Source organism: Dipodascopsis tothii, assembly GCF_038497935.1.
Source record: "Dipodascopsis tothii strain CBS 759.85 unplaced genomic scaffold V1510scaffold_2, whole genome shotgun sequence".
Taxonomy (NCBI): Eukaryota; Fungi; Ascomycota; class Lipomycetes; order Lipomycetales; family Lipomycetaceae; genus Neoaidaea; species Neoaidaea tothii.
Window position 1 is genome coordinate 503,044 of NW_027117986.1, and position 24,992 is coordinate 528,035.

The 24,992-nt window shown below is 47.6% G+C and overlaps 8 protein-coding genes across 8 annotated transcripts; 4 read left to right on the plus strand and 4 right to left on the minus strand.

Annotated features, from left to right (window-relative positions):
• The first annotated feature begins 43 nt into the window (after positions 1–43).
• V1510DRAFT_410300 (uncharacterized protein) lies at positions 44–2,809 on the plus strand. The gene is made up of 7 exons (XM_066932700.1): positions 44–142; positions 225–855; positions 894–1,002; positions 1,044–1,201; positions 1,239–2,258; positions 2,294–2,407; positions 2,447–2,809. The coding sequence occupies exons 2-7, from the start codon at positions 529–531 to the stop codon at positions 2,540–2,542; spliced, it is 1,824 nt and encodes a 607-aa protein (XP_066791548.1). The 5' UTR covers positions 44–142; positions 225–528; the 3' UTR covers positions 2,543–2,809.
• Positions 2,810–7,716: 4,907 nt separating this feature from the next.
• Positions 7,717–9,279, plus strand: V1510DRAFT_405762 (uncharacterized protein; the record flags this gene model as incomplete). The annotated part of the gene is made up of 2 exons (XM_066932351.1): positions 7,717–8,908; positions 9,260–9,279. 2 exons carry the CDS (start codon positions 7,717–7,719, stop codon positions 9,277–9,279), a joined length of 1,212 nt encoding a protein of 403 aa, XP_066791549.1.
• Positions 9,280–12,276: 2,997 nt separating this feature from the next.
• V1510DRAFT_410322 (uncharacterized protein) lies at positions 12,277–16,693 on the plus strand. The gene is made up of 2 exons (XM_066932701.1): positions 12,277–15,755; positions 15,791–16,693. Exons 1-2 carry the CDS (start codon positions 12,302–12,304, stop codon positions 16,258–16,260), a joined length of 3,924 nt encoding a protein of 1,307 aa, XP_066791550.1. The 5' UTR covers positions 12,277–12,301; the 3' UTR covers positions 16,261–16,693.
• Positions 16,399–16,968, minus strand: V1510DRAFT_410325 (mitochondrial 54S ribosomal protein mL60). Its single transcript, XM_066932702.1, has 3 exons — positions 16,861–16,968; positions 16,550–16,785; positions 16,399–16,512 (listed from the first exon to the last, which is right to left on the minus strand). Exons 1-3 carry the CDS (start codon positions 16,908–16,910, stop codon positions 16,460–16,462), a joined length of 339 nt encoding a protein of 112 aa, XP_066791551.1. The 5' UTR covers positions 16,911–16,968; the 3' UTR covers positions 16,399–16,459.
• Positions 16,969–17,385: 417 nt separating this feature from the next.
• V1510DRAFT_405765 (uncharacterized protein) lies at positions 17,386–18,939 on the minus strand (the record flags this gene model as incomplete). Its single annotated transcript, XM_066932352.1, has 1 exon — positions 17,386–18,939. The coding sequence occupies one exon, from the start codon at positions 18,937–18,939 to the stop codon at positions 17,386–17,388; it is 1,554 nt and encodes a 517-aa protein (XP_066791552.1).
• A 984-nt stretch (positions 18,940–19,923) lies between these two features.
• Positions 19,924–20,385, plus strand: V1510DRAFT_359435 (YALI0D05687p KAB8284608.1 6-O-methylguanine DNA methyltransferase; the record flags this gene model as incomplete). The annotated part of the gene is made up of 2 exons (XM_066930969.1): positions 19,924–20,011; positions 20,051–20,385. 2 exons carry the CDS (start codon positions 19,924–19,926, stop codon positions 20,383–20,385), a joined length of 423 nt encoding a protein of 140 aa, XP_066791553.1.
• A 23-nt stretch (positions 20,386–20,408) lies between these two features.
• On the minus strand, positions 20,409–21,451 carry V1510DRAFT_410333 (uncharacterized protein). The gene has a single exon (XM_066932703.1). The coding sequence runs from the start codon at positions 21,290–21,292 to the stop codon at positions 20,543–20,545; it is 750 nt and encodes a 249-aa protein (XP_066791554.1). The 5' UTR covers positions 21,293–21,451; the 3' UTR covers positions 20,409–20,542.
• Positions 21,452–21,637: 186 nt separating this feature from the next.
• V1510DRAFT_168543 (kinase-like domain-containing protein) lies at positions 21,638–24,249 on the minus strand. The gene is made up of 3 exons (XM_066930391.1): positions 24,176–24,249; positions 22,375–24,122; positions 21,638–22,340 (listed from the first exon to the last, which is right to left on the minus strand). Exons 2-3 carry the CDS (start codon positions 24,045–24,047, stop codon positions 21,983–21,985), a joined length of 2,031 nt encoding a protein of 676 aa, XP_066791555.1. The 5' UTR covers positions 24,048–24,122; positions 24,176–24,249; the 3' UTR covers positions 21,638–21,982.
• Between the last annotated feature and the right edge of the window lie 743 nt (positions 24,250–24,992).

The following is a 24,992-nucleotide window of genomic DNA, read 5'->3' on the forward strand; positions in this document are numbered from 1 at the left end:
CGCAGGGTTGGGGGGCTGTAGCCGGGTAAGCACACACTCACTGTCGTCACTGGATTTGGCGCAGAGCCGACGCCGTCCAATATTGTACACACCTTCGTTACACTTAGCAGCCACGCGCGCCTCACTGACGGTTTACGCCTGTGTAAGTGGCCACAACATCCTGGTGGAGCCGGTGCTTGCTCAACTGGACTCCCGGAGCGAAAAGTGGATTGCTGACTACCTAGGTTGGATTCCACACGACGAAACAAGCTAGCAACAGGCTTAGTTGGCTGTTGCACACTAAGCTCGCTGTTCCTATTATCTTGAAACCGCGTACCACGGACGAGGATCACGAACGCGCAAACAACTGCTGTGTGCACACACGACGGATTCGAAAACCATAGACTCCGTACAGGGTTGTTGTTGAGCGTACCGACCTCGAGTCGACGACACAACCCAAGCTTGACAGCGAGTACATCATATCAACAAGCTCCGCAGGCCATCCTCGAGAGGGAGAGCGCCGTGGGTTGACGAAAGATAGCATACACCATGGCAGCCACTTTTGAGGACAACAATCCCTTTGCCGGCGCCGAAGAAGCGTCAGCCGATCTAGTTGCATCTACCGGACTGCAGTCTGCTATCGCGACAAATGGCGATGACTCGGCCGACGGAAGCAACGGCTATCCCAGTTTTCAGGGCAGCTACGACACATCCTCTCATGACGGAGCCGAGCCTCGTCCGGGCATACTATCATTTCAGTCTAAGATTCAGCAGATGCTGACGGAGAATCCCGATCTCGAAATCCTCATAGTGGACGCTGGAAAGAGCAGAGAGGGCAGTGGCGGCGGATTCATTGCGTACACTGTTCGCACTGGTGTAAGTCTACAGAGCTACTGCAGTATTAACGATTGTAGGATCTCTCTGTTCGTCGACGCTACTCGGACTTCGAAAGCCTCCGAAATGCTCTTGTCCGTCTGTTTCCTACTCTCATAATCCCCCCGATCCCCGAGAAGCATTCCATGTGTATGTGTTTTCTTACATCGTGATATGTCTAACGACACTAGCCGATTACGCCGCTGCTCCGACAAAAGCTAAAGAAGACCTCACGATCATCGAGCATCGCAGGCGCATGCTGGCTATATTTCTCAACCGATGCCGATCAATGCATCAGATCAGACTTGACGGTACTTTCCAAAAATTCCTCGATCCCAATGTCAGCTGGGTATGTGCAGACTGAGTGTGGGTTGCTGACAAAGTAGAGCGAGGTTCTCATCTCTCCTCCTATCTCTCTTCTTCCGAGGTTCATTTTGCGCGCGCCGCCCTTAGACCCCGCCGCAGACAGCCCGGGCCATGCTTATCTGCCGATTCCTTCTTCATCTGCCCGCCTAAAATACGATAACGCATTAGAATTTCAGGTTGCTGAAACTAATGCCAAGGAGTACGAAGCTGTTATGTCGAACGGTCTCGAGAAAGTGAATAAGAGAATGCTGAAACGTTTGACAGATATGGCGGTGGATTTCGCCGATCTCGGTGCTCAATACAATGCATGGAGCCTGAACGAGAGTAACTCTCTGGCGACTGCTATCGAGCGTACTGGACAGGCTATTGACGGAACCTATATCGCCACCGAAGAGCTTGTCTCGTCTCTGTCATCAACCTTTAGCGAGCCACTCGCTGAGTCGGCACAATTTGCCGGTGTCGTGAGATCTGTTTTGAAGTACCGGCACCAGAAAGCCCTACAGCACGAAATGACTTTAAACTCTCTAGCGGTGAAAAGTAACCTGCTGGAGCAGCTTGAGAAGACGGAACTAGAGTCACAACGCATCAACGACTATCTTGAAAATCGTGACAGCTACACAATTCGGCATGCACAGCAAGGCGGCTTGGGCGACATGGCGGCCGATGGTGTCGCAGCAGACGCTCGCGAGATAACTCACGAGTCGTTGAATCAGGTCGATGCAGACAATTCTGGCAGTGTGCCCAGCGAACATTCAGAGAGCACGAACAATACCAGCGCTAGCAACACCAGTGGATACTCAAGCCGGGTCGGTGAAATTCCAGCTAATGGCGATGAGCTGGGATCTTTCGGTCGCGCGGACGACCCATATGTGGGCAATTCTATTGAATCGTCGCTCCCGCTCGCCCGCCCCCGCCGATCAAAAGGCTTCAAATTTCCTGGTATCAGCAAGCTCAACCACGCGATCCACGGTATGATCGATGTTGATCCGGAAAGTACTCGGCGAAACAATATCGGCAAGACCAGAGAACAGGTTCAGATAGTAAGTCGAACGAAAATCTTTGCTGACCCTCTAAGCTTAAGAGTTCCTTGGAGGTCACCGAATTGGATCTCAAGCAAGCTTCCGAATCTATCAAGGCAGACTTAGAACGTTATGAACAAACACGTGAGCGCGATCTGCGCAAGATGATGGTAAACGAACAGTTCCATTTGGAGATTGCTAATATTCAGGTCGCGTATGCTAAGTGTCACATCGAATGGGCCCGGAAGAACCTCGAGATTTGGGAAGAGGCGAAGCTAGAAAGCGAAAAGATCAAAGTCAAGTGATTACCAAGTATTTTACCTTGATCAACGGTAGTTCGTCGGACACTGGCTAGAGTAAAGACCGTCAAATACACGCAGACTATTGCCACTACTACAAGGTCGTGATCGCGGCGGTCGACGGCCGCCCGCTGCAAATGGGCCGTTGCCGCTAACGGTGACCAGACCTTAATGGCCGAATTTGTGTTCATAGTACAGTATCTATTAAACCACGCAGTATTTTCGCCGTTACGGTCACAATGTAGCTCAATTTATTGAACTTTTTTTTGGGAATGGCATGTAATTCCAATATGTGTCGAACGTCCTGGCCCTTAATTCAAGGCGCTATAATGCGCACTCCTAGTATAGCTTCCAAAGTTGCCAAGAAGCCAGAAACGCCACGTTGGTGTGGGCGGCATGCTATACTATCAAGCTGTCATTCTCGCAGCAATTTAGCGGCTTGCGAATATCAGCAAAATTGATTGATCAGAAAGTACCATGCTCAGTTTTTGTTCATGTTGGCTGCTAACGCAGTTAATTAGTGTATATCAGACATTACAACATCTGGGTGTATCATGTTGGCATACTCCTTATGAAACTAGAATAGGCAACTTCGTGGCCTCGGCTCTATATATTCATGGCGAGCTTGCTGCCAGTTAAGCGCAAGGAAATTATTTTGATCGAAGCGATCCGCATATACTGATCAGCAGCTGACTTTGAGTGTAAGCGTGAACAGTAGGCTCTCTTCACTACTAGAGTGGTAGACACGGTGTCAATCTGCTATAGCCACTCTGCGCTACGTATCCGAAATGGATAGACAGAGTACGACTTGAGTTGTGCTTTGTGGTCGTTATATTTGGCATTCTTCGCGTTCATGGTGGAAGCAGAGATCTGGCGAGTCCTCCACTCGTTTCTATAGTCGAAGGAATATGTCTAAGCGTACGATTTGACGTCACTCCGAGTAAAGGAAGACATATCCGCGTTCGTCGAGGATTGGCTTGCTGTGCTAACCTCTTCCAAGGCAAATTGTCTTCTTTTCATACTTTCACTGGGTTGATACTGTCATTCTTACGGCATAGCTGGTATTTCCGTGGTCGACAGGAAGTGGGTACAGCGAATGTTCATTATGTTCGTCCTTGTCCACGCGTAGTATTTGAAGAGGCGTAAGTAATTTCACAGTAACTTTTCCGTTTGTAGTCGTAGCGCGCACATAAAGTCAGTTTCGAACCGAAAGGTACACCCTGTATACCCAGACGTTAGGGCGGCGTGCGGTCACAGCGCCCGTACGTACAGGGTCCACCGGTAAATACGGCCTTCTACATAACACTGTAGCACTCCATTGAATGCCATGCTTAGACGCAGTTCGCATTTATCATTGAATGTCGACTGCAAGAAACTGTACGCACTTTCACCGCGTGGTTAGTGCCTACTGGTAGTGGCGATCAGCGTAAGTCCCGATTTTGTTTGGCGCTTGCGGTTGGCCACAATGTAAACATTCGGTTTGGCGCGGCCGAAGAAGCGTTGGGGCGACCCAGTGACCAGGTGTACGGAGTGGACATGAAACCAACTTTCATTGGAACTAACGGCGTATGGCTATATCAATTCATCTCTACTTTTTTATAAGCCAGACAATCAATAAGAAAGTATCTGTCAGCCTGGGTCCGGTCACTGCGACACAGCATGATCATCTCACATGCCACCTGCATTGTTAAATAGACTAGAAGACCCTAGACGTAAAAGATGGCTTCGCTGCCGCATCAATAGAGATTTGAAGCAGAGAGCAAATGAAATAATGTATAATGATAGCAAGAGCCCCGCTACTCTTCAGCGTTAAGAACGGCTCGCATTACTACTGCGTTACTGTACGGACACTCTAGACATCTACACCAGCAAGGCCGCCGGAGCGGTCCGTCCTGTACAAAAGCGCGCACTGAGGAGCTGCCCAACGCTAGTTTACCACTAGTGCGCATACGGTAGTGCTGACGGGCTACTACTTTAAGACTAATCGCAACAGGAACACTATTGGATTCTCACCTAGGTGTCCACCCGTCAAGGCGATGGCTAGCTTAGTCGATGGTCTTGGACGTCAACCAGCTCGCTTGAAGCACGGCCGCAGCGCAGATCGGTTCATACTCTGAGACTGCTAACCAGTCCACTAAGTGGGACGGTAGAAAACTCCGCCCGGTTAATGTCATGGCAGTGCGCGTTACGACGATGGTCGAAATACAAGTGGTATCTTCAGCTAGCTTGGCGTATCTCTGGAACTAGGCTGTGGAACTAGACTCTGATTACGGCAGCTCCGACCAAGCAGTGCATGTTGATGGATGTCCACGCAATAGATGATAGACGTTGCAGATTCGCTGGGAATGAGGTCCGCAATAATCGCCAGAGCTTCGCGAGGTGCTCAGCCAGCCAGCTTTATTAGTGCATTGGCAGCACCACACTCCACCGGCTGTCTCGGCACAAAAGCACGCCTAGACTTGTCCCAGCCCACCTCGGTGTTTGCGCGCCTAGACGGTCTGAGCTGCCACCAAGCATTGTGCACGCTGGTGCGAATCCTCGCGTTTGGTTAGCGGCAAAGTACCTCAGACAAATTTAATCTTCGTAGGGGCGCTGCATTTTTCAGCATGGCGCTGTACGTTAGCACAACAGACATCTTCATTGAGGAAGTGTATGCAGCTGCAGCCACAGCCACTTCGTGCCCAACAGCTGTAAAAATTGTATGCTTCTCGACTTCTACTCTAGTCTGGCAGTTTATAGAATTCAGTGCGCTTTACGAGCAGGGTAGGAATAACAATATCAGAGGGCTTACGTTAGAAGCCGCGTGTGTCGATAGATGTCCGAGCAATAAATTATTGGCGAAGCGTCGGCAGCTCCTGCCGCTCGTCCGACGTACCGAGCCCTCTCGCACCGATGGCTCGCCGGACTTGGTTCACAACTGTGGCGCCGAACCGTTGCATCTTATCGTCGTATGCTGCATGATGCTGCGCGCAGACCACGGCGCTCACAGCATATACTGTGACAACATCTGCTCCAAAGGCGGCCACCAAAGTCGGAGCGCATATTGGCTGTCTCAGACTGCGGCGAAACCCGCAAAATTATTGTAAACCACCGAAGCTCAATAAAATTCTTTGTGAGCGTAGGTTCAATGATCGCCTACAGGGAAGGGGGTACCGTCAATGATACCGCTCTTCTGGTCATAGTATCTGGTCGACGCCTATCCCGCGGCCCCGCTCGGAAGCCAGACCCCCTTGTCTAGCAACCTGTGCAACTGTACTCTTCTCGAGCAGAGCGCAAACAGCCTACCGTCCCCGGATGTACAACTCCCGCCCTCTCTGTCCACAGTTCCAATAGACTTGACGCAGTCAAGGCTTGACCCAGACAAGCAGCTTCACCTCTTCCCGGTGGATGTTCCGCGGCCACCGGTGGTAGCCAAAATGTGTGCAGCCTTTCCATCCGCCGGCAGCAATTTTCATCCCTGGTCATCACAGCTTTAATTTATTAGGCTTCAGAGGTGACTGTACCGTGCCCTTGGCTGCCGTAAGCATGCCCTAACCTATTCTTCCATTTATGGACTAATTCACTAATAGCTTTCCGCCCATCGTTTCATTTACAGGCTGTAAGGATCGTATACGGCTCAATCTTGCTGACCGAGCACGCCACCTATACTAATCCGGTTGCGTGCGTCCGAGGTCTGCAAGCACAGTCTACTATCATTAGTGTTATGACACCGTAGATGACCAGTAGCTATCGGCGTTTTCAAGGCCCTTTAGAGTAGACGAGGGCTATGCTAGCCCAAACATGGTGATCCTCAAGCTTAAATCAGCATCCCCCGTTATAGACTAGATCTGTAAATAATCACACTACCTCTCTATTAAATTTTTACTTTCCGTAATTAATCCCAAGAACCGAAATTCAACTTCGCGGCAGTCTAAGTTAAATCGGTGCACGCGCGAAACCTAAAAGCGTGCGTCCTGGTCTAGGACGGCGCAGTCTCAATTCGCATTCGAAAACTCGGTACGCTCAGAGACCACTCACGTTAAGCCTCTGGAAGCCGCGGCAAGCAAGAACTCTACAGTATTGCAATAAATATTGCAGGCGAGCAAGTATGTGTGGATAACGGATGTGGAAGTTACAGGTGCAGCGTACAACATTAAACTATGAATGCTCATCTATTCAGCCGGAGTCAGTAATCCTCAACGACGGCCGCTAGCTGCCCGGTAATACTAGCCCATCAATGCATTGAATTATGTGTCAAAAGAGTTTGCTGCGGTCCTGCCGAATATTTAAAAGTAGGTGTATTCCGGCCTGTAGCCTTTTGTGCTTTAAAGGTCCAGGTAGTGACATACAAGAAGCTAAGGCCACATCTTTATCACGTGAAGTACCGCGACTGTTGCAGCCATTGCTAGAGCAGCGCTGCTCAATATACTTTTCAGAGCTATTAACACATCTACACATCGCCAGCCCTCACTTCAGGTGCCTGTCGGTCCGGATTCTTGTTCCCCTCTCCGCGAAGTTCGCGGAAGGCGGCCGTGCGGACGGATCCCGACCCCAGAATATAACTGACCGGTGTTGGCGTTTATTTTCCTGCGAACTCGGGCAAAGCTTGATTTGTCCGAGAATGTTGCCGCAGGCCCTCACAGATCACTAAGGTAAGCTGGTTCGCATTCTTCAAGTTTACTGGTGCCTGATCGCATCGCTGTCCAGCTTGGTAAAGCTGCTGAGTCTCATTGCTGTAGCTCGCCTGATCGAAAACTCTTCGATAACCCTACAGATTGAGGACTATTATGCGTTCTCCATGGCGGGTCCATCGGCCCAAAGTGGCCCGTGGCAGTGTGACATAAAATTTAGTTGCACGCTCATTTTGTCACTGCTGCCCTGTCACGCGATTAAGGACGAACACAAATGAACATAGTTTTACTTAAGTCTGCAGCGAGCGATCAAGGCACCGTAAAGCTGGCTTTACTTTGGAAACATCCAGGCCAGCGGTCTTGCGCTCGCTGGCCCATAAATAGCAACTGACCGCCAGACTTCGCGTTCAAGTTGCACGTCGGCGGCCCAGTTCGTCTGCTCGCGAACACAAGAGACGCCCGTGCGCGCGTTCATTCGCCAAATTTCCAACGCGTGTTTATCGCTCAACATTATCCTTACATTGAGAGGCTGTCGGAGCGTTTGGGGGTTCATGCTATCTCACATGAACGATGGAGATTCCTGACTCTGAAGTTATGGAGGCGGAGGCTGAACGCGAACTTGGACGCCATGAGCACCGCCAGTCTCTCAATTCATGGGCCTCTGATCCAAGTATTTCACCATCAGCCCATGCCCGAAATCGGTCGTCTTCGGGGTCCGCGTCAAGTCTGCATTCTGCTTCTGGTGTTCGTGCGTCCCCAGCCCAGTCGCATGCTGATTCTAACCTCACGACGGACGAGCAGTTCGCAGCCACGCTCAGCGAAGACATTTTGCGATTTCGCGCGTCTTTTGTAATAGCTCCTCCGCGAACATCGTTTGTCGGTAGGGCTGTTATCCCGGGAATTGTTGTTCGCATATCAAGATTTATAAACGGAGTCGAAGTAACACGTTCGCTACCCTCCAACAGTTCACCCACGTCACCTACCTCGATATCACCAACCGGCGGCTCTATTGGCGTAAATTTGGGGGTGGAATACAGCAGCAGTAGCGGGTCCTCTCATGGCTCTGCGCATGAGTCCTCCGACAGCTCCTCTAATAGTAACAACAGCGACGGCAACCTCGGAATGTTTGTGGCTCATCTGTCTTTAATCGACGTCTCTCCGACATCGGTCTCCCCTTCCCCGGCTTCAGTAGGTGGTTCGGCAGCCTTAGTGTCGGGCGTTAATACTACTTCTGCCGAGTTATTACTAGATCCAGCTGATCTTCGGCCTCGGTACATCGCCATCTTCAACGATGTGCTTATCAACAGGCCGGGATTATACAAGTTCGTGGTGGCAATTTACAATGGAATACAATTTGAAGCGACTATTCCCGGAAACTCTGGGGAAGAACTGTTTAGGCTTATAGCAGAAACCACCATCGAGGTTTTGACCGAAGACGACTACGACAGATCAGTTGGAGATACCAGCAGCTTATTGGAAGACGATCTTGACATCGAAAACGATGATTCAATCTCCGGGAGTGTTCAAAGCAACCACACGAGCGGTCACTCAAGCCACAGCGGTCAAAGCAGTCACAGTCTTCAGAGTGTCTTCAGTGCTCGTAGTACATATAGCATTGCCGACGCGAATAACGGCAGTAACCAGAGTGCACAGAGTAGTCAAGCACCACATAGCCTGTCTAGCAGCGCTAGCAGTGGGATTATAGGAGCTACCAGGCGATTTAACGACTCGAGCGTCATGCGCAATATTTTAAATGAAATAAGTAAGTTGAAGTTACCGCATTGCTAACCTTTTAAGCTCCAAGAGATCGTGAGTACATTCAAGTATTACGCGACCAAGGATGTAATATAATGTTATGATGGTCGCTGGTGATCGATATACTTGTATTATAGCGTCTTAACACTGTTCTGTAAATTATATTCTCACGCTCAGCGTCACGCACATTTGTACGATATCTTATTCACAATGTTTATACGTGGCAGCCATCTTTTAACAGCTTAGAGTTGTCTTCTCAGTGAAGAAGCAGCTAAGCAGTCACATATCTTATGCTGATTGAGGCTCTAAGCTGTGAGATAGCACACTCAACGGCTAGCTGAGTACCATTGCTGGGTAGCCTCGGTTCGTCCCGGCTAGTAATGGCTTCTCCAAAATGTTAGGCAGTTTTTGCCTCATTCATTCATGCCTACAATTCTCCTATTTCGGAAAAAAAAATAAACATACGCGCTTGTTTACCATTAGACCCTCGTTTTGCATGTGCTGGGTGTACTACTAGCACCCGAGCTATCACAACGCCGAGAGATCTATACTACTCTATGATGCGAACAAAAATTCTAAAAGTGAAGAACCAAATTAAACCTTATTGAAATGCTACCCCCAAGTCTAATATTGTTCACGCCTTACATGTATGCATCGATGATAGCTAAAGGATAACCTGGCTGCTATCATAAGTCACAATCGTAGCGCCCTGAGTTTTGAGAGCCACGCGCGGCAATACCAAAGCTAAACCCGTAACCTGCATTTGTTAAGCCCCGTCCTATATTATTGGCTTCTCTACTGGTCCATATATACTTGCAACTTCCTTAGTGTCATCTAAATATTCCTGCAGCTATATAGAACAGCTTTAAGTATCCATAAGTTCATCGATATCAATATCTCAAGCAAAACAGACATGCAAATCGCCTGCTAAATCCACGGCAATAAAACGTCCTTAGAGCCACTCCGTAGTACTCAATGGAGCTTTATATTGCCCATGCTATTGATATGTCCATCTGTCGGCCTTCCAACCGGAGATGACTGGAGTTGCCCTGTTTAAGCCAGCTACTGGCATCGAGTGTCTGTCCGCGTGGGAGGCTCTTGTTATGGGCGATCATGCACTAGTCACTAGTGTCCGCAAAATGTCCGATCCTCTTGGTCATTAGGATGGCTAATAAGTACGGAGAACTACTCTGCTTCTCGTTCAGTCGCCCGCAAGTGCGTTTCGGCATCTAGGATCTCGGTTCGCCCGTCATCGAATGTTTACTCTGTATGGCAATCGAAATTAATTTTGTTTGACAAACTTTCGTTGTATTCACCAGGAAGACGCAGCATTACAGCTCAAGAAAGCAAACAAGCGTGGTAACGCTCAGTGCGAATCATCACGTGATGATTGTCACCCCATGACCATTCGGTGACATTTATGCTACCTTCCCAGAGTCGTTGACCTCTACTTCGCCCGATGACGTCTATGACGTCTGTCAGCCGGTGTACACCTGGCGATATGTGGGTACTGAACAGACCGTGTGCGGCTGTGCCGGGGCGCAGCTCAGCATACTTGGTCGCCAGCGGCGCATACGAGCTTACGACGCTCAGAAGCCTCGTGAATCATCTGGTGTATTTTTAGATATGGCATCGCTTTCCGGATGGGATGCCTGCTTGCCTTCTGCATCGCCTGTCAAATTAGTCGCGTACAGTTATTACTGCGCGAGCAGGTGTTCGTCGTCTTTGTAGCCAGATCATCGGTTGTTTGCCCCATTGCGGGCGAAAGACTCGTCACCAACTCTCCAAATTCGCCTTCTTTGTCCAAATTTGAACCTAAAGCTTGTTTCCGTGAAACTGCTCCGCCGCCCGCGAGAGACGAATCCGTGATGTGTTTCTATATAATTGTAGCATATCCTATTGATTCACGACTATTATACGATAATGTCAGCTCAAGACTACTACAAGGAAGGCGCTGGCCAGGGCAATCGCGGCTTTGGCGGCCGCCCTCCTAACTTTGTAAGTGATGGTGGCACTCACTTCTCGTGCAATAGCTCGGTCCTGCAAACTGTCAGCTGACCATACAGGGAGGCCCTCAGCAGCCCCAGCAAGCATGGGGTCAGGGCGGCCCTGGATATAACCAGGGTTACAACCAGGGCTATAATCAGGGTTACGGAAACCCCGGAGGTCCTCAAGGTGGAAATTACTATCAGCAGCAAGGAGCTCCTTATTATGGGCGTCCGGGGTATCAACAGGTATGTGATAGACTTGAAGAACATGGAGGATCATAACCTAACGTCGTTCAAGGGACCTGGTGGAGCCTCGGGTGGCGGCGGCGGTGGCTGTTGCCTCGGACTTTGCGCAGCTCTGGCAACGTGCTGCTGTCTCGTAAGTGACGACTTTGTTCCAAAGCTAACGATGAACAGGAGACCTTTTGTTAAAGCTGTCGCGGGCGACACGATTTAGTACCAAGTTAATTATTGATATTTCAAGATTGATATTGTGATGTTTGTAGCGCACACCAATATATCGACCAACGATTGAACACCGTGTCAGGCTCAGCACGCTCAGTGTGCGCACATGTAAATGTAGTAAAACTACGAGTTTGGCTCTAGAGTGTCCTGCGCAACAAAACTCACCCGCGTTTATATGGCAATATGTGTTGCAGCCCGTAGTATCGGTATACGCTATCTTATTCGATGTTTAGTCCTATTGAACTGTGCGAATCTGAACGATTGAATAAACATCTCCAATATGTGAGAAGCCAGCCGACACCTGAAGATAGAAGAATAATATGCTGGGTGATGTTCTGCGAATGAAAATGACAAATGATGAAAGTACAAGTTCGTAATTGCTCTAATTACAATTTATGCGAGGATAAAGCAAAACTAGATGATTTCCGAGGCCCGCTCAAAATATTTTCAGCAAACACACGATCTGGCTCGTTGCTTCAGACCAACGCAGCACCTGCTGAACAGAGTGCTCTGATCGCGATCCTGGTAAGAAATGCTTTTATTTTCTCAAAAATGGCGACAACGCATCAACTACTGCTTCGGACATTGCAAGGCGCTATCAAACAAATCTTAGTCAGTCTTTCGCTTGTTACAGACGAGCGGCAGACTACAGACCGAGGCTACCAGGGGTAGACTATTGATGATCCTGACGCCTACAAGCAGGCTCTGCTCTCATGTTTTCGGAGCTTTCCAAACGTTGCTTAGACAAGGACTGTCGCGGTGTCATGACACCGTGATCTACAAGTCGCCCAGCAGTACTGACATACTAGGTTATGCCTTTTTCTTCGTCGGGCGTGGCAGTATCACCTTCAACATCGCGACCTAATACACCAGTCTACGTGTCCGACAACGGTTCTATCCAATCAAGTACAGGCTCTCTCGTCACCAACATCGCGAGCAGTGGCTCTATGAATAACAAACGACCACTCTCCGAAAGCGCCGAGGCTGACGGAACCTTACGCGCAAGAGTCCTCGACGATCCTCTATTTTTTTCGGATCCGATGGACGCTAGCGGAGAAGAGATATCTGATGCAGGCGCAGCTGTTATGAGCCATGACAAGGCTCCTGGCTTGTGTGTGCAGGACGATTCGGACCACAAGATTGATCGATCGGACTCGTTCAATCGCGAAAGCAGTTACATGGACGACGTGGGTTCACTATCGCCCGAACCTATTTTTCCGCATGATGACTTTTCGAAGGAGCCACCAACGTCAAAGGAGCAACAACACCAGATCATCCAAACACTATGCTCCTTACCACTTGCTACTGGGCAGTCATGGTTTTTGATCTCACGGACATGGTGGGATTCATTCAAGACTTTGAACGGTCAAACAGGCCCGATAGACAACTCCGCCATCGTTAATGCGAGAGGAGAGCTTCTTCCCGGTAGCGACGAGAACGATTTCGAGCTCGTTACTGAGCAAGCTTGGGATAGGCTTTACAGTTGGTACGGCTTAGAGGAAGATTCCATAGCTCTATGTCGCCAAACCATCTGTGCACCTGGAACGTCTCACATTCAAGTCGAGCTCTTTCCTCCAACCTTCCGCGTCTACCACATTTCGTCCAAGCTCCTCTCTCCGAATTCTGAGGGTGCTAAACGGACTGCATTCACACTTTCGCGTGAAAACACCTTCAATGATCTATTAATCACAAGTCGGGAGAGCCTGGATATCAAGCCGGACACCGCCTTGCGAGTCTGGAAACTCGAGACTGAGTTGACTCCATTTACTCTCTCTGCGTTCAAAGAGGATGACGACAAAGAGCTTGTCGAACCAGAGTCGGACGAGGAGACCCTTGAGGTGCTCGGCCTTCATCAGAGCTGCTACCTCGCTGTGGAGGAACGCACTGGGATATCTCAAGAGTGGATATCGGAACGCAGAACAATATATTCTGCTGCGGGAAGACGGCAGCAAACCACTGCATCTGTTAGCAATTACTCGAAACGACGCAACAACCTCGAAGAGGCGAAGCCTCTGGGCACACAAGGCCTTGTGAACCTGGGCAACACATGCTATATGAATTCGGCCCTACAATGTTTAACTCACGTAGAAGAGTTAACAAAATATTTTGTCACCGACGCATTCAAAGACGAACTCAACCTTGATAATCCTCTAGGGATGGATGGAAAAGTTGCCAACGCATACGGAAATCTACTCCACCATCTTTACGGGAGGTCTGGATTTAACTCTATGGTTTTACGGGAGTTCAAAGGTGTTATCGGTAGATATGGGCCTATGTTCTCAGGCTACTCTCAGCACGACTCACAGGAGTTCCTGGCGTTTCTTCTGGACGGTTTACACGAAGATCTCAACAGAATTCTTAAGAAGCCATACACAGAAAATCCGGAGCTCCCAGACGATCAAGTCAACGATCCACAGGCCATAGTCGAACTAGCCAACAAATGCTGGGAGCTTCACCGTATGCGTAATGACTCTGTTATCCAAGATCTTTTTGCTGGCTTGTACAAATCGACATTGCTCTGTCCGGACTGTAACAAACTGAGTATAACTTTCGATCCTTATATGGATTTAACCGTTCCTCTGCCGATTGAAAATACATGGACAAAAGTGGTCACATTTGTTCCCGTAATTGGGCGGCCACTTCGTGTGTGTGTCGAGATCGACGGTCAGGCTTCAGTCGAACACTACAAAAGATATGTTGCAGATATTGTGGGTGCCGATCCTAAGAAGATCATATCAGCCTCAATCTATCAGTCGAAATTCTTCTCGATTCACGAGGACCAGGAGCAAATCGCAGATAAATTGGATTCCTTGGAGGAAGGCATACTGTATGAGACTAGCGAAATTGCTTCGTCACTCCAAGAGCACAAACTAATAGTGCCTGTGCTCAACCGCATCTCAAAAGAGGGATCGAGTCGCTATTCCAGTGATTTGTTCGGCTACCCTTTTCTTATTGAACTCACGATTGAGCAAGCAAAGTCATATGATGACATCTATACCACGATCGTGGACAAATACAAGGGAATGTCGACGAACAAGATGCTTCAAAGCTGGGGGGAAATGAAAGATGACGATGGGGATGCCAGTATGATGAAATCTGAGAACGCTTTCCGACCAAGTTTGTTCTCTCTGAAAGTCAGCGCCTCCTCTAGGAGATCGACTGGAATTCCGTGTGAATGGACTAGCAACCTGTATAATCTTCCACTGGTTACGGAACGACATGCTAAGGCCCAATCGATTCTCCGAAGACGTGGAGCTGCTAAGCAGGCGCGGCTGGATAAAAAAAACCGATCTTCTAAAGTGGCTTCTCCTCGTAGCCCAGCTCCCGAAATTGAGCTTAGTGATCTTCAATTGGTAAATCAGCATCTTCAAGGGGGCGTGGACCAGCCCCAGAGCAGCATTGAGAGTACGGCTCGAGAGTATTCTACTATTAACTCCTTTGATAACACGGAGATGCGAAACAGTCTAGGAAACGAAGATGACTGCAACGATGCGCTCACTGGCTACCCCTCGAACTCTCCTGACGCAGATATGAAAGACGTCAGCGATGATGGAGAGAACGTTCCGTCCAATGGCGAGGAAGAAGAAGGCGACTTTGATCAAGACGATGATGACGCGGTAGAAGACGAAGTAGACGATGATGACGATGACGATGACGATGACGATGACGATGACGACTATCAAGATCCAGACGAGAATGACGATGACAATTTCCCTGGTGTGTCAAATTTGTTCACTTCCGTTGATCGTGAGCAAAGAACTCAGACTCGTCAGGCGAAGCAAACTAGAAACTCAAACGGCTCGCAATGGAACTCAGAGGAATTGACAACTGAGCCTGACATGTATGTCACTACTGGGGAAACTCTCGTCTGCGATTGGACCATCGAAACACACGATGCTTGTTTCGGCGCCACATCTGATGATGATACTATGAAAGGTCGCAGCGCGTGGGAGATCGCTGAGGTGAAAATGTCACCTGAGCTTACACAAAAGAGACTTCGAAGGTCAGAGCAGGAGTCTAAAAACATCACCCTCGAAGACTGTTTAGATCTCTTCGCGAAACCTGAGGTGCTTGGCACAGACGATCTGTGGTATTGCCCTCGCTGCAAGGAACATCGTCAGGCAGTGAAGACTTTCGAATTATGGAGTATCCCAGATGTGTTCACTGTGCATCTTAAGAGATTTTCAAGTGCTTCCAGGAGAGACAAGCTGGATGTGCTAGTAGAATTCCCGTTTGAATTGGACATGTCGAATAGGGTGAGCAATCCTTCGCAGGCAAGTCAGTCAGACCGTTTGATCTACGACCTCTTTGCGGTTGACAATCACTATGGAGGACTTGGTGGCGGTCATTATACAGCATATGTGAAGAATTTTGTCGATAAAACCTGGTATTACTATGACGGTAAGTTAGCATACAGCCGTGGTACTGATAGCGAGATTCTTCTGTCCGCAAGGTGAACCACGATGAGGTTGTCACGCAAGCAGCATACATCTTGTTCTATCGGCGACGCACAGAAGGTGTACTCGGAGGTCCTAAATTGGAGAGGATGCTCAGTAATAGTCGCAATGTCTTCTCGTCTAATGACGACACGGATAGAGATCTTTCCAAACCGATAAGTAACTCGCCAGGCTCGTTGTCAGATCGCGCGGAGCATGCTGGGGGTGACAGATCATCGGAGTATCAATCACATGATCCTACCTTTAATTTCCCGGGCGAAGGTCGCACTCTTTCAGACACCCCTTCTAAGACCGTGGGGAATATGTCTGAGCCCAAATCACAGATCCCAACCGAGCGGGTTGATAGTGGTCAGTCGGACTTTGTGAGCCCTCTATCTCATAGCGGTAGTTCTACAGCGTCCGAGGACTTCACCGAAACTTCACGACCTACATTTTCCAAAGTCGATTAAGCCTGTGTCAGTTTGTCCTACTGTTACACAATAGAAACATTGCATGCCAAAAGGAACAACCTTTATCAAATTTTGATCTTGAAGCGTTTCCATCAGCCAGTTGCTGAGAGTGCTATAAATGGCCTCATGTAGACCGTATTCTCTGGACGATATGATCTTTATTATGTTACAAGGTATATACAGAAGCTGGGCAGACCATTCAGAAGCCCTTCGGGGATGTTCTGAGAGTCGTTCTAGTCCACTTCGGAAATTCTGTGGTTAGCACGAATAAGCCAGTGGATACACTTACTATGCAATCCCTTTCTGTATTTACGGAGACCAGACCGGGCGTTGAATGCAAAGTACTTGTCTCTTGGAAGCATTTCGCTCTCTGTTGGTACTTCAGCCTTTAGACGGTCCAGAGCCTTGCAAGCCATGCCCATTTCTGACAGGCCTCGATCAACAGTGGAAATAACATCGTCAACGCTACGGAGGCGTTGCCTGTGTCTATATTTTTGCGGAGCGGACATTCTCCACGGAATTTTCCTATTACCTGTCAATTCTTATCAAAAGGAGAGCCTTCGTAAACCATAAAATCGGGCTCCATAAAGGATGACTTACCAGAGTAAACCGCCAAGACGCACTTCTGATGCCCTAAAAGGTCCGAACATAATGGGCTCGTTTCTGCAATTGAAGAAATACTTGCTGGAAGTTTTTAAAATGTCAGTGTAGCAGAAAAAACTTCGTGAGAGACCAGTGGTTCTTTTTTATGCCCCAACTGCACAAACAGCTGTACATATTTATCGGGCTACCAGAACCACAAAATGTCTCGCTCCCAACGCATCTACAAAGACTGCGTATATTAAATCGAGTAGATCAATTTGAAGAGATAGTTACATCGTAATGGTAGACAAAAAGACAAGAAAATACTGATATAGGGACGAATTGAAGAACACCTATTTACAGCAAACAAGCGATCCCAAAAAATAGTAAAAGATAGGCAAAATAAATTTCGGATTACATGCGTGCAGCTATGCTCTCCAGAATGAAAAATGTATAGACAAAAACGTCCCCTTAACGACCGACACGCTAAGTGGCATGTAAATACAAATCATGCAAATGCTCCCAACCCTAGCTAGTTTTATATTACTTTTTGTTTTGTTTGAATATTGTTTCCCATTGAAATCGTTTGGAGAAGCTCATTCCTTGTGGATTTTTCAAAGACTTCAGTTGATCGACTTCTTGTTCATCCTCCAGCACTCCACCCCTCACTCCCATTTCCTCTCCACTTTGATCGTGGTTAGCGCTGTGCCCCGAATATCGGCTCGCATGGAAGCCAATCTCGATTGGTAAGCTCGAGGCATAATTTGAGATCTGTTCTGTTGAGCCGTCATTTTCTATAGAGGACGCATGCGAAGAGTTCGCCGAGGACGGTATACCGATTCCCCCCTGACCGGAAATGCTGTGCTGTTCGGTCGAAGAGATAGAAGCTACGGAGCTTTGTTCGTAGTCTGCATTTCCATTCAAGAGCAGCAAGTCGTCATCTTGAATGGTGTAAGTCCGGGGGTTCATGTAACCATAATTGTGAGATTGATATTCTCGATGAAAGCGTGAAGGCGATGAAGGTGATGAATTTTTAGAGTCTACCGGGGACGAGAAGTTCGAATCATTCGTTCCATATCTCTGTGGTGGGTTCATGGCTTCGTCAAACTCAAACACATCATACTCATCGGATCTGTAAGGATTAGTCTTGCTGCTGCGTGCACTAGTGTTCACCCCGGAGGGTGCCCGCATGCGCCTCGAAAAATCGAAGTAAGATGAAGGGGCAGATGATGACAGGTGACTGTGAACTTGGCTCTGATCCAGATTAGACCGTGTTTCAGCTGTAGGCTCATAAGAACTGTTGTTATCGTCATCAAAGTCGTCGCCATCGTCCCCTCCTAATTGAAAAATGCTGCTAGACTTGCCGATTGTGTCAGTGGTAGTAGTTTCTGGCCGCCTCTCATCTTCTTCAAACCCTTCATCATCACTGCTAGTGTTCAGTTGGTGCATGCGTGTCGAAAATCGACCCAAGTCCTCATCTTCGCTCAACAGCTCTTCTTCAGCTGAAATTCCATGACCAGTTGCTATCAAACCGCTGTCCGTTTCTTCTGAGTAGTCCGCTGATCCTGCCATGCTAAAGTAATCTAATCCGTCCTCCTCCCGATTTCCAGGATTGGACCGGTCAAGTATCAACTCAGCCCCTGGACTGACCGGCGGAATCTGCTCGTCTAACATGAACATTACGTGTTTCTTTTTCTTTTCAAATGGCACACCCGCTATCTTGGCCAGCCGGACTTCATTTGCTCCACGCGAGTTGCTACTCCCCTTGAGATTGCTAGGTATGGAGGGTAATTGTAGACCTGGTTTCGGACGCCGTGGAGGAGGAGTAGCCTCAGATTGCTGCTTGGATCGAGCGAAAGCCTTTAAGACTTCATTTTGAAAAATATCAAATTCGCGTAATTTGTATTGACGAAAACTCTCGATTTCGCGATTAATTTGTTGGCGTCGTTCGTTCAGCTGCCGCTGCAGAACTTCCGGAAGACCTGATATAGTGGATTCCGGTGGTGAAGACGCAGCTGATGATGAAATGGAGGTGTTTAGCGAGCGTGCATCAGGAAACAAGTCATTATCTGAAGTCTCAGCCTGATCTTTCGACATATCTTTCCATTCTATTGATGATCAGCTTGTGTCCGATAGGCGCAATCTCTACTGTATATCCTATCAATACAGCTTTGGCCCAGAAAAGGATATGCCAGACTGTGCCTTGAGGTACTAACAAACAACAAACCAGGTGGTTTACCAACCGTCTTAAAACTTACCAAGAACTCGATGGCCCTTTCGAAAAGAGACACCTCAAAAAACGGATTGCTGAAATACAGAGATCATTAAATGCCGGAAAACTGAACTCTTAGTTTTGCATAAATCAAAGTAATGAAAGCCAACGTATACTGGAGTGGTGGTGAAGTTTTGTGTTTGGCTATCTAGTCTGGTGGTCTGAAAAACGATCGCTGACCGCCGATAATCCCACGCTCCACAGTTACTCACTCCGTCTGTCTTGATATCTTAAACTTTCTTGAAAATTGCAGAAGTACTCCAAGAATATGCCTTGAGTCGAGACGCTACGATTCGCATAACAATATGGATCTCTTAAAAGAGGTACTCGAATGAGTTTGAATCACCGAGTCTGTTCCCCGCCGCTTCGCTGCGGTGTTATTCGCATCGAGATTCTTCAAGATGCATATACAAAGGCAAACAAAATACGCTAGCTTTATAGAAATAGGAAATATTTCCTATTATATATTAGCTAGCGTCTAAATCAGCCTTAGTGTGTTCACTAAAGCCCTTTTAAATAGTTATAAATTCCCTTAAACGGTTAGTATAAGTATTACGTGTCTAAAAGCGGAAGTACCAGTCGCAATAATTCCAGCGGACCTCAGATTTCGTCGGAACCTCAGTGAGATATAAGCTGAAACGCAAGCTGGTGGCTATTGTGACGAGGCTTCTTACCTGCTAGACAGTATAGCGGTACTTGTTCTCTAGGTGAGCCTTCCAGCGATCCGGAACTGTTACTGCTAGATCGCGAAGCGGGGTAAATATAAATTCTTACGTATAGGACCCCGTTCTAACGTCAAGAAAGACAATATGCCTTTAAATAGCGAAGCGCAAGCGTTCTATGTAGCTGTTTATGAAGCAGTTCAAGGTATTCCACCTGGAAAGGTCACAACCTATGGTAGGAGATGTGTAAGACAAAAGAAAAACTGACGATCAGGGCACATCGCGAAGTTAATATTCATGCCTTCGAATTCTCGCCAGGTTGGGTATGCACTCAAGTACCTACGGAGCAGTCCACAAGATGTAGACGGTACAGCAAATATATACGATGATGGTGAACTAGCCCTGCGCGACGAATTTAACTCTCTGAACGTGCCTTGGTGGAGAGTTATTTCTTCGCAGGGTCACATTTCATTTAGACCAGGCGAAGGTATGACTATACAGGCTGAAAAGCTTAGAGACGAGGGCATTGAAGTCACGGAAAATGATCTACGTCGAGCACGTATAGTAAGTCTCAGGCAGTATGGCTGGTTTCCGCCGGTGGAAGAGTGAAATTTGAGATAGCAACTTGGAAATTACAAACTGCATACTAGAATTATTACGTTACATTGGTCCTCATTATATCCAAAAACTGCTCCAAATACATTATAGGTAAACCGAAGATACACATTGGGTGATATCTAAGTTTCTATCCAGACCCTCTGTGAGATCAGCGCAGCTGTCCTGGCCTACGATCGAGATCGATCTCATTATAATACCCAGAGCCAATGGACTGGGCATAATTTAGGTGACCGCGTACAGAGTTTCCATTGCCAAAATACTCAGCCTCACTAGGTGTGAAATGGTAGGGAGTATTTCCATGTAGGACCTGTAAGTCTCCGTCATCTGCTCTGCGTCCGATGGGAAAATATCTTTCCGATCGGAAATTGACTGAGTATAGACTTGCCGGAGCTGAGGCTTCAGGTCTCTTTGGTTCCACATTAAAGTTCTCGGCAAACCCAGGCTGTGGATCGTACGCAATAATGCTCCTGCTGTCTTCGGTTCTAGAACCGAGAATGCTTCTTGCGCTTGACATCATACTGAGCTTGTCCGCTGCGCCTTTCCATCTCTTTTTCGCGATTTTGTTCTGTTCGTTCCAACCTCTTACGTACCTTATATAGTAGAACAAACCGATCGCAATACCAGCGCCTAGTAAAGCGAATACGATTATCATCCAATAGGAAATTGTCCCTTCGGTGGACGAGCCTGAGCTTGTCACCGTGGAGGAACCGCTAGATGTTTCTGAGTTATCGGCTGCCCTTACCAGAGTAACGATCGTTTTGTCGTAAAGAGTGCTGTTTCGACTTATCTCGCCGATACCCGCCGTACGATTGTGCCGATTCATTTCATGCTGACCAGGAGTCACAGATCGAGGTACCATATGCTCTCCGTTCGACTTGCCTATGGGTTTGCCGGGCATTTCTAGTGTCTTAGCAACTACAACAAGTCAAATGCCTGGCGGATGAATCCTAATATGTAGCTTCCCCGATGGTGTCGGTAACAATAAATGAGTGGTATACTGTCAATAAAATGGAAACTGAGAAACAGAAGTTGGCATTGGCAATCATGGACTCTAGTTGTCCTAAAAAGAGGGCTCGCATTTACATGTCTGTTAGTTTACATACTTCCTTTTTAGTCGTTATAAATAAAACTACGTCATCTATAGATAGTCTAGTAAATGCACATGGATTTTTCTCCCTCTCGCAAACTGAAATTGACACTTGTCCGATCGTCTAATGATCAGAGGCACTCGGAATCATCCAGTGGACTAGATATAGCGATGATGAGACATAAAGGTTTGATTGATATTACTCGCATTAATTGAGCTGTAGAAAGAGCTCGCTATTCTAGTTGGGCTGGCACAGGTAAAAACCTCCGTACAAAAGTCGATACACAAGTGATTGCAATAAACATTATAATTATGGTCCGGCTTTCATAAACAGTAATGAATGAGAGACCAGGAAGTGACGGTAAACTTACATATAGCCCAAGTAATGCACGCACAGTTTTTAACACACGTGCCCTAGGTAACACACGCCCGTATCTGAATCGAGCAATCCCATACTATTAACTCAGCATTTTCAAGCCGAATGCTCGAGTCATCTCCTCGTTATATATCGATAGGCTGACCATTGTCGAAAAGGTCGTCTTCATAGTATCGATTACCTGGTTGCCTTCCCCGTGCGTCCTCAATTCCACTCATCTTCCGTGAGTTAGAGTCACTATCCTCATCCTCCTCACTGTGTCCAGCCTCGTGATCTGAGTAGTCCATGTCATATGTGACCGACATGTCCATTTCCATGTCCATGTCATTCACAGACCCAACTTTGCTAGGTGTAATTGTTGCGGATGTGTCTTGCCGCACAAGCCGTCCCGGCTTGCCTGCTAAGCAACTCGAGTTATCAGAATCCTGTATGGGAGGGAGCCGCCTATCACGAAAATGGTCATCAATTGATGATTCATCGACACTTTCATTAGTTGTGACCGTCCAAATATACTCACAAAGTGAAGCCCTGGAAATTGGCTTGCATGGTCGGTGACAGAGGGGTCGATGCAATCATGTATCTACCGTTTTGAAAGACGCTGGTAGAGGCGTTGGTAAATTCCGGATCAAAATTCGATGTATCTGTTTCTGACTTTAAATGGGGTTTGAACGGAGGGGGGACCTTCTTTTGAAGTAGCTGAGACCAATCGACGTCCGCGAAAAATGGATGCGCTTTCAGTTCGCGAGCATCATCCATTGCCCCGAGACGGTGCTTTGGATTGCGATTCAGAAGTCCTTTCACAAAATTTCTGCCTTCCGATGAAAGTGCGTCTTTGGGAAAGCGAACTTTACCATATGCGATATTTTTATACATCTGCTGAGTATCGTCCGCATAAAATGGCGACCAACCACAACACATTTCAAAGATTAAAACACCCAGGGACCAAAAATCAACCATTTTTGTATAACCCTGATCATCCAACAGAACCTCTGGAGCAAGGTATTCGGTGGTACCACAGAAAGTGTTGGTAGTAGCGTTCGAAGAAAGGTTTGCCTTTGATAACCCGAAATCGCACAGCGCAATATGCCCGTTGGCATCAAGCAATATATTTTCCGGTTTGAGATCACGGTAGACAATATCGTGGATGTGCAAATGCTCTAACGCCAATATCAACTCAGCGATATAAAATTTTGCACGTGCCTCCGAAAAACGGCCCTCTTTCTGTAGATGCCAGAAAAGTTCTCCACCAGACATGTAGTCAGTGACAAGATATAAATCTGTCGGTGTTTGAAAGGAAAACTTGAGGCCCACAATGAAAGGAGATTCGGTTGTTGCGGTTCTTACAAGAATGTTTCGTTCACCAATAGTGTGTGCGACCTCTTTTTTTTGAACAATGACCTTTTTAGATAGAACTTTCATGGCATAGATTCTGTTGGTATCTTTCTTCCGAACTTGATAGACCTGTCCAAATGTTCCCTTTCCCACAAGCCGTAAAATTTCGAAGTCATCGGGACCATAATGTCTCTTACTTATAGGCTCATAGAGCGTCTGCAGTCGTATCAGACCCGAAACAACTTCACCTTCAACGCGATGTGAGAGTGGGTACCATTGATCTTCGACTGCGTCTGGCTTCAGTTTCGGGGTAAACCTCACAAATCCCAGAAAAGCATCGTTGTTCCCCTCGTCGTAGATGCTTAGCTCAATCTCAGAGTGATCCCCCAACACATCATACACTGCTTCATGTTTCCAATAGGGATTCGCGCCGGAATTAGCCGCAGAGACACGAGATGTCAGGTCCTGAAGATTTGTGGTTGAGCCTTGTCTAGACTTGGACGGTATAGCTATACTATTTATACCATTTGTAGTGTCCGCGTAGACTCCGGGACCTTTGTAACCAGCGTTCAAATCACTGTGATTGCCAGCGACGATAGTGTTCGCTCTCGAGTCGGAAGCTTTACCACTAAAGCCCCTACTATACGTGCCAGTCATATTATTGCTTGTCATATTTTCGTTTGACAAGGTAGGTCCTCTCGTAATTGATTCGTTGGATTCGAACCGGCATACCACGTAAGGAACAGAATTATGTGACTGAACTGCAAGATTTCGCGCCTGCATGATCCTGACGATCAAGCGACCAATCGGAGGACTCACAGGATCCGGTGACCCAGTGTTCGAATTGGTGACATTCATTGTACTGGGTTGATCTCGTGGCAGCTCCTTTGCTTCGCCGGATAGCGCACTCTTTCGTCCTGCTAATGTCTGTACCTTCAAGTATTAGCTTTTATGTCCTTCGCTGCGCCAGCGAAAATCGAGCTCACTTGGTAAGAATGCTGTAACGCTGGGTACCGTTTATCAGTAAGATCGGGATTTGGTGTACACTGACGTGACGGATCACTACAGAGATGTCAGAATGCGAACATTTGCAATCAAAGCCAAGATTACGGTCCATAGACCGTGTTCTGTTCCATAGTAAGACGTCGCCGCACTTTCTTAAGAGAGCAACTGCACTTGTGGAAGAGGCTTCTTTATACGTCATGCAGCTTACCTTAGATCTGTTGCCGAGTTAATTTCCTTTTGTTGAAGCTGGTTCTTGTCTGAAGATACAGGCTGGCCTTTGGCGACTTGGCGCATGGAGGAGAAAAATGAATACTTAGCTCCCTGTTGATCCTGTCCCGTTGCTACTCCTGGAGTTTGACTGTCAGAGCTAGTTTCATCCAGTGTGTTTGCTGTGGTGTCTGCCGAGTCGTCTGAGTTACCTGAGGACTTGTTTGTAGTAGTTGCCCCAGAGTGAAACGGGGACGAAAAATGGAACAGTGACTTTGCAAACTCAGCCATCGCTTCGTTTTTTTGCTAAAAGCCGGCTCGGGTGATTATTACTTTCACTTCACTTCCGACAGGTTTTGAGCGCGGTGGTGTAGACCAGCACACGAGGCTCTAGAGAACCTGAGCCTCCGTTGAAAAAACCGTCACGAGCTAAGTAGCCAAAATCGCCATGTATCACTTTAGCGACACCCCCTAGCAAGCAGAGAGCTTTATAATCTGCGAGACAGAAGTCGCGGCTCTCAGCGAAGTGATGCCGTAAATGCGATTTGTAATATAAAAAAAATGAGTTTTATTATGAAGGCTGTATACACA

Coding starts and splice junctions, on each gene's coding strand:
- V1510DRAFT_410300 (XM_066932700.1), top strand. CDS start 529: ATGGCAGCCACTTTTGAGGACAACAATCCCTTTGCCGGCGCCGAAGAA. Junction 856..893: donor CGTACACTGTTCGCACTGGT/GTAAGTCTACAG, acceptor TAACGATTGTAG/GATCTCTCTGTTCGTCGACG. Junction 1,003..1,043: donor CCCCGAGAAGCATTCCATGT/GTATGTGTTTTC, acceptor TAACGACACTAG/CCGATTACGCCGCTGCTCCG.
- V1510DRAFT_410322 (XM_066932701.1), top strand. CDS start 12,302: ATGAATAACAAACGACCACTCTCCGAAAGCGCCGAGGCTGACGGAACC. Junction 15,756..15,790: donor AACCTGGTATTACTATGACG/GTAAGTTAGCAT, acceptor ACTGATAGCGAG/ATTCTTCTGTCCGCAAGGTG.
- V1510DRAFT_410325 (XM_066932702.1), bottom strand. CDS start 16,910: ATGTTCGGACCTTTTAGGGCATCAGAAGTGCGTCTTGGCGGTTTACTC. Junction 16,786..16,860: donor CGTCTTGGCGGTTTACTCTG/GTAAGTCATCCT, acceptor GACAGGTAATAG/GAAAATTCCGTGGAGAATGT. Junction 16,513..16,549: donor ATACAGAAAGGGATTGCATA/GTAAGTGTATCC, acceptor TGCTAACCACAG/AATTTCCGAAGTGGACTAGA.
- V1510DRAFT_410333 (XM_066932703.1), bottom strand. CDS start 21,292: ATGCCCGGCAAACCCATAGGCAAGTCGAACGGAGAGCATATGGTACCT.
- V1510DRAFT_168543 (XM_066930391.1), bottom strand. CDS start 24,047: ATGAATGTCACCAATTCGAACACTGGGTCACCGGATCCTGTGAGTCCT. Junction 22,341..22,374: donor AATTTCCAGGGCTTCACTTT/GTGAGTATATTT, acceptor AACTAATGAAAG/TGTCGATGAATCATCAATTG.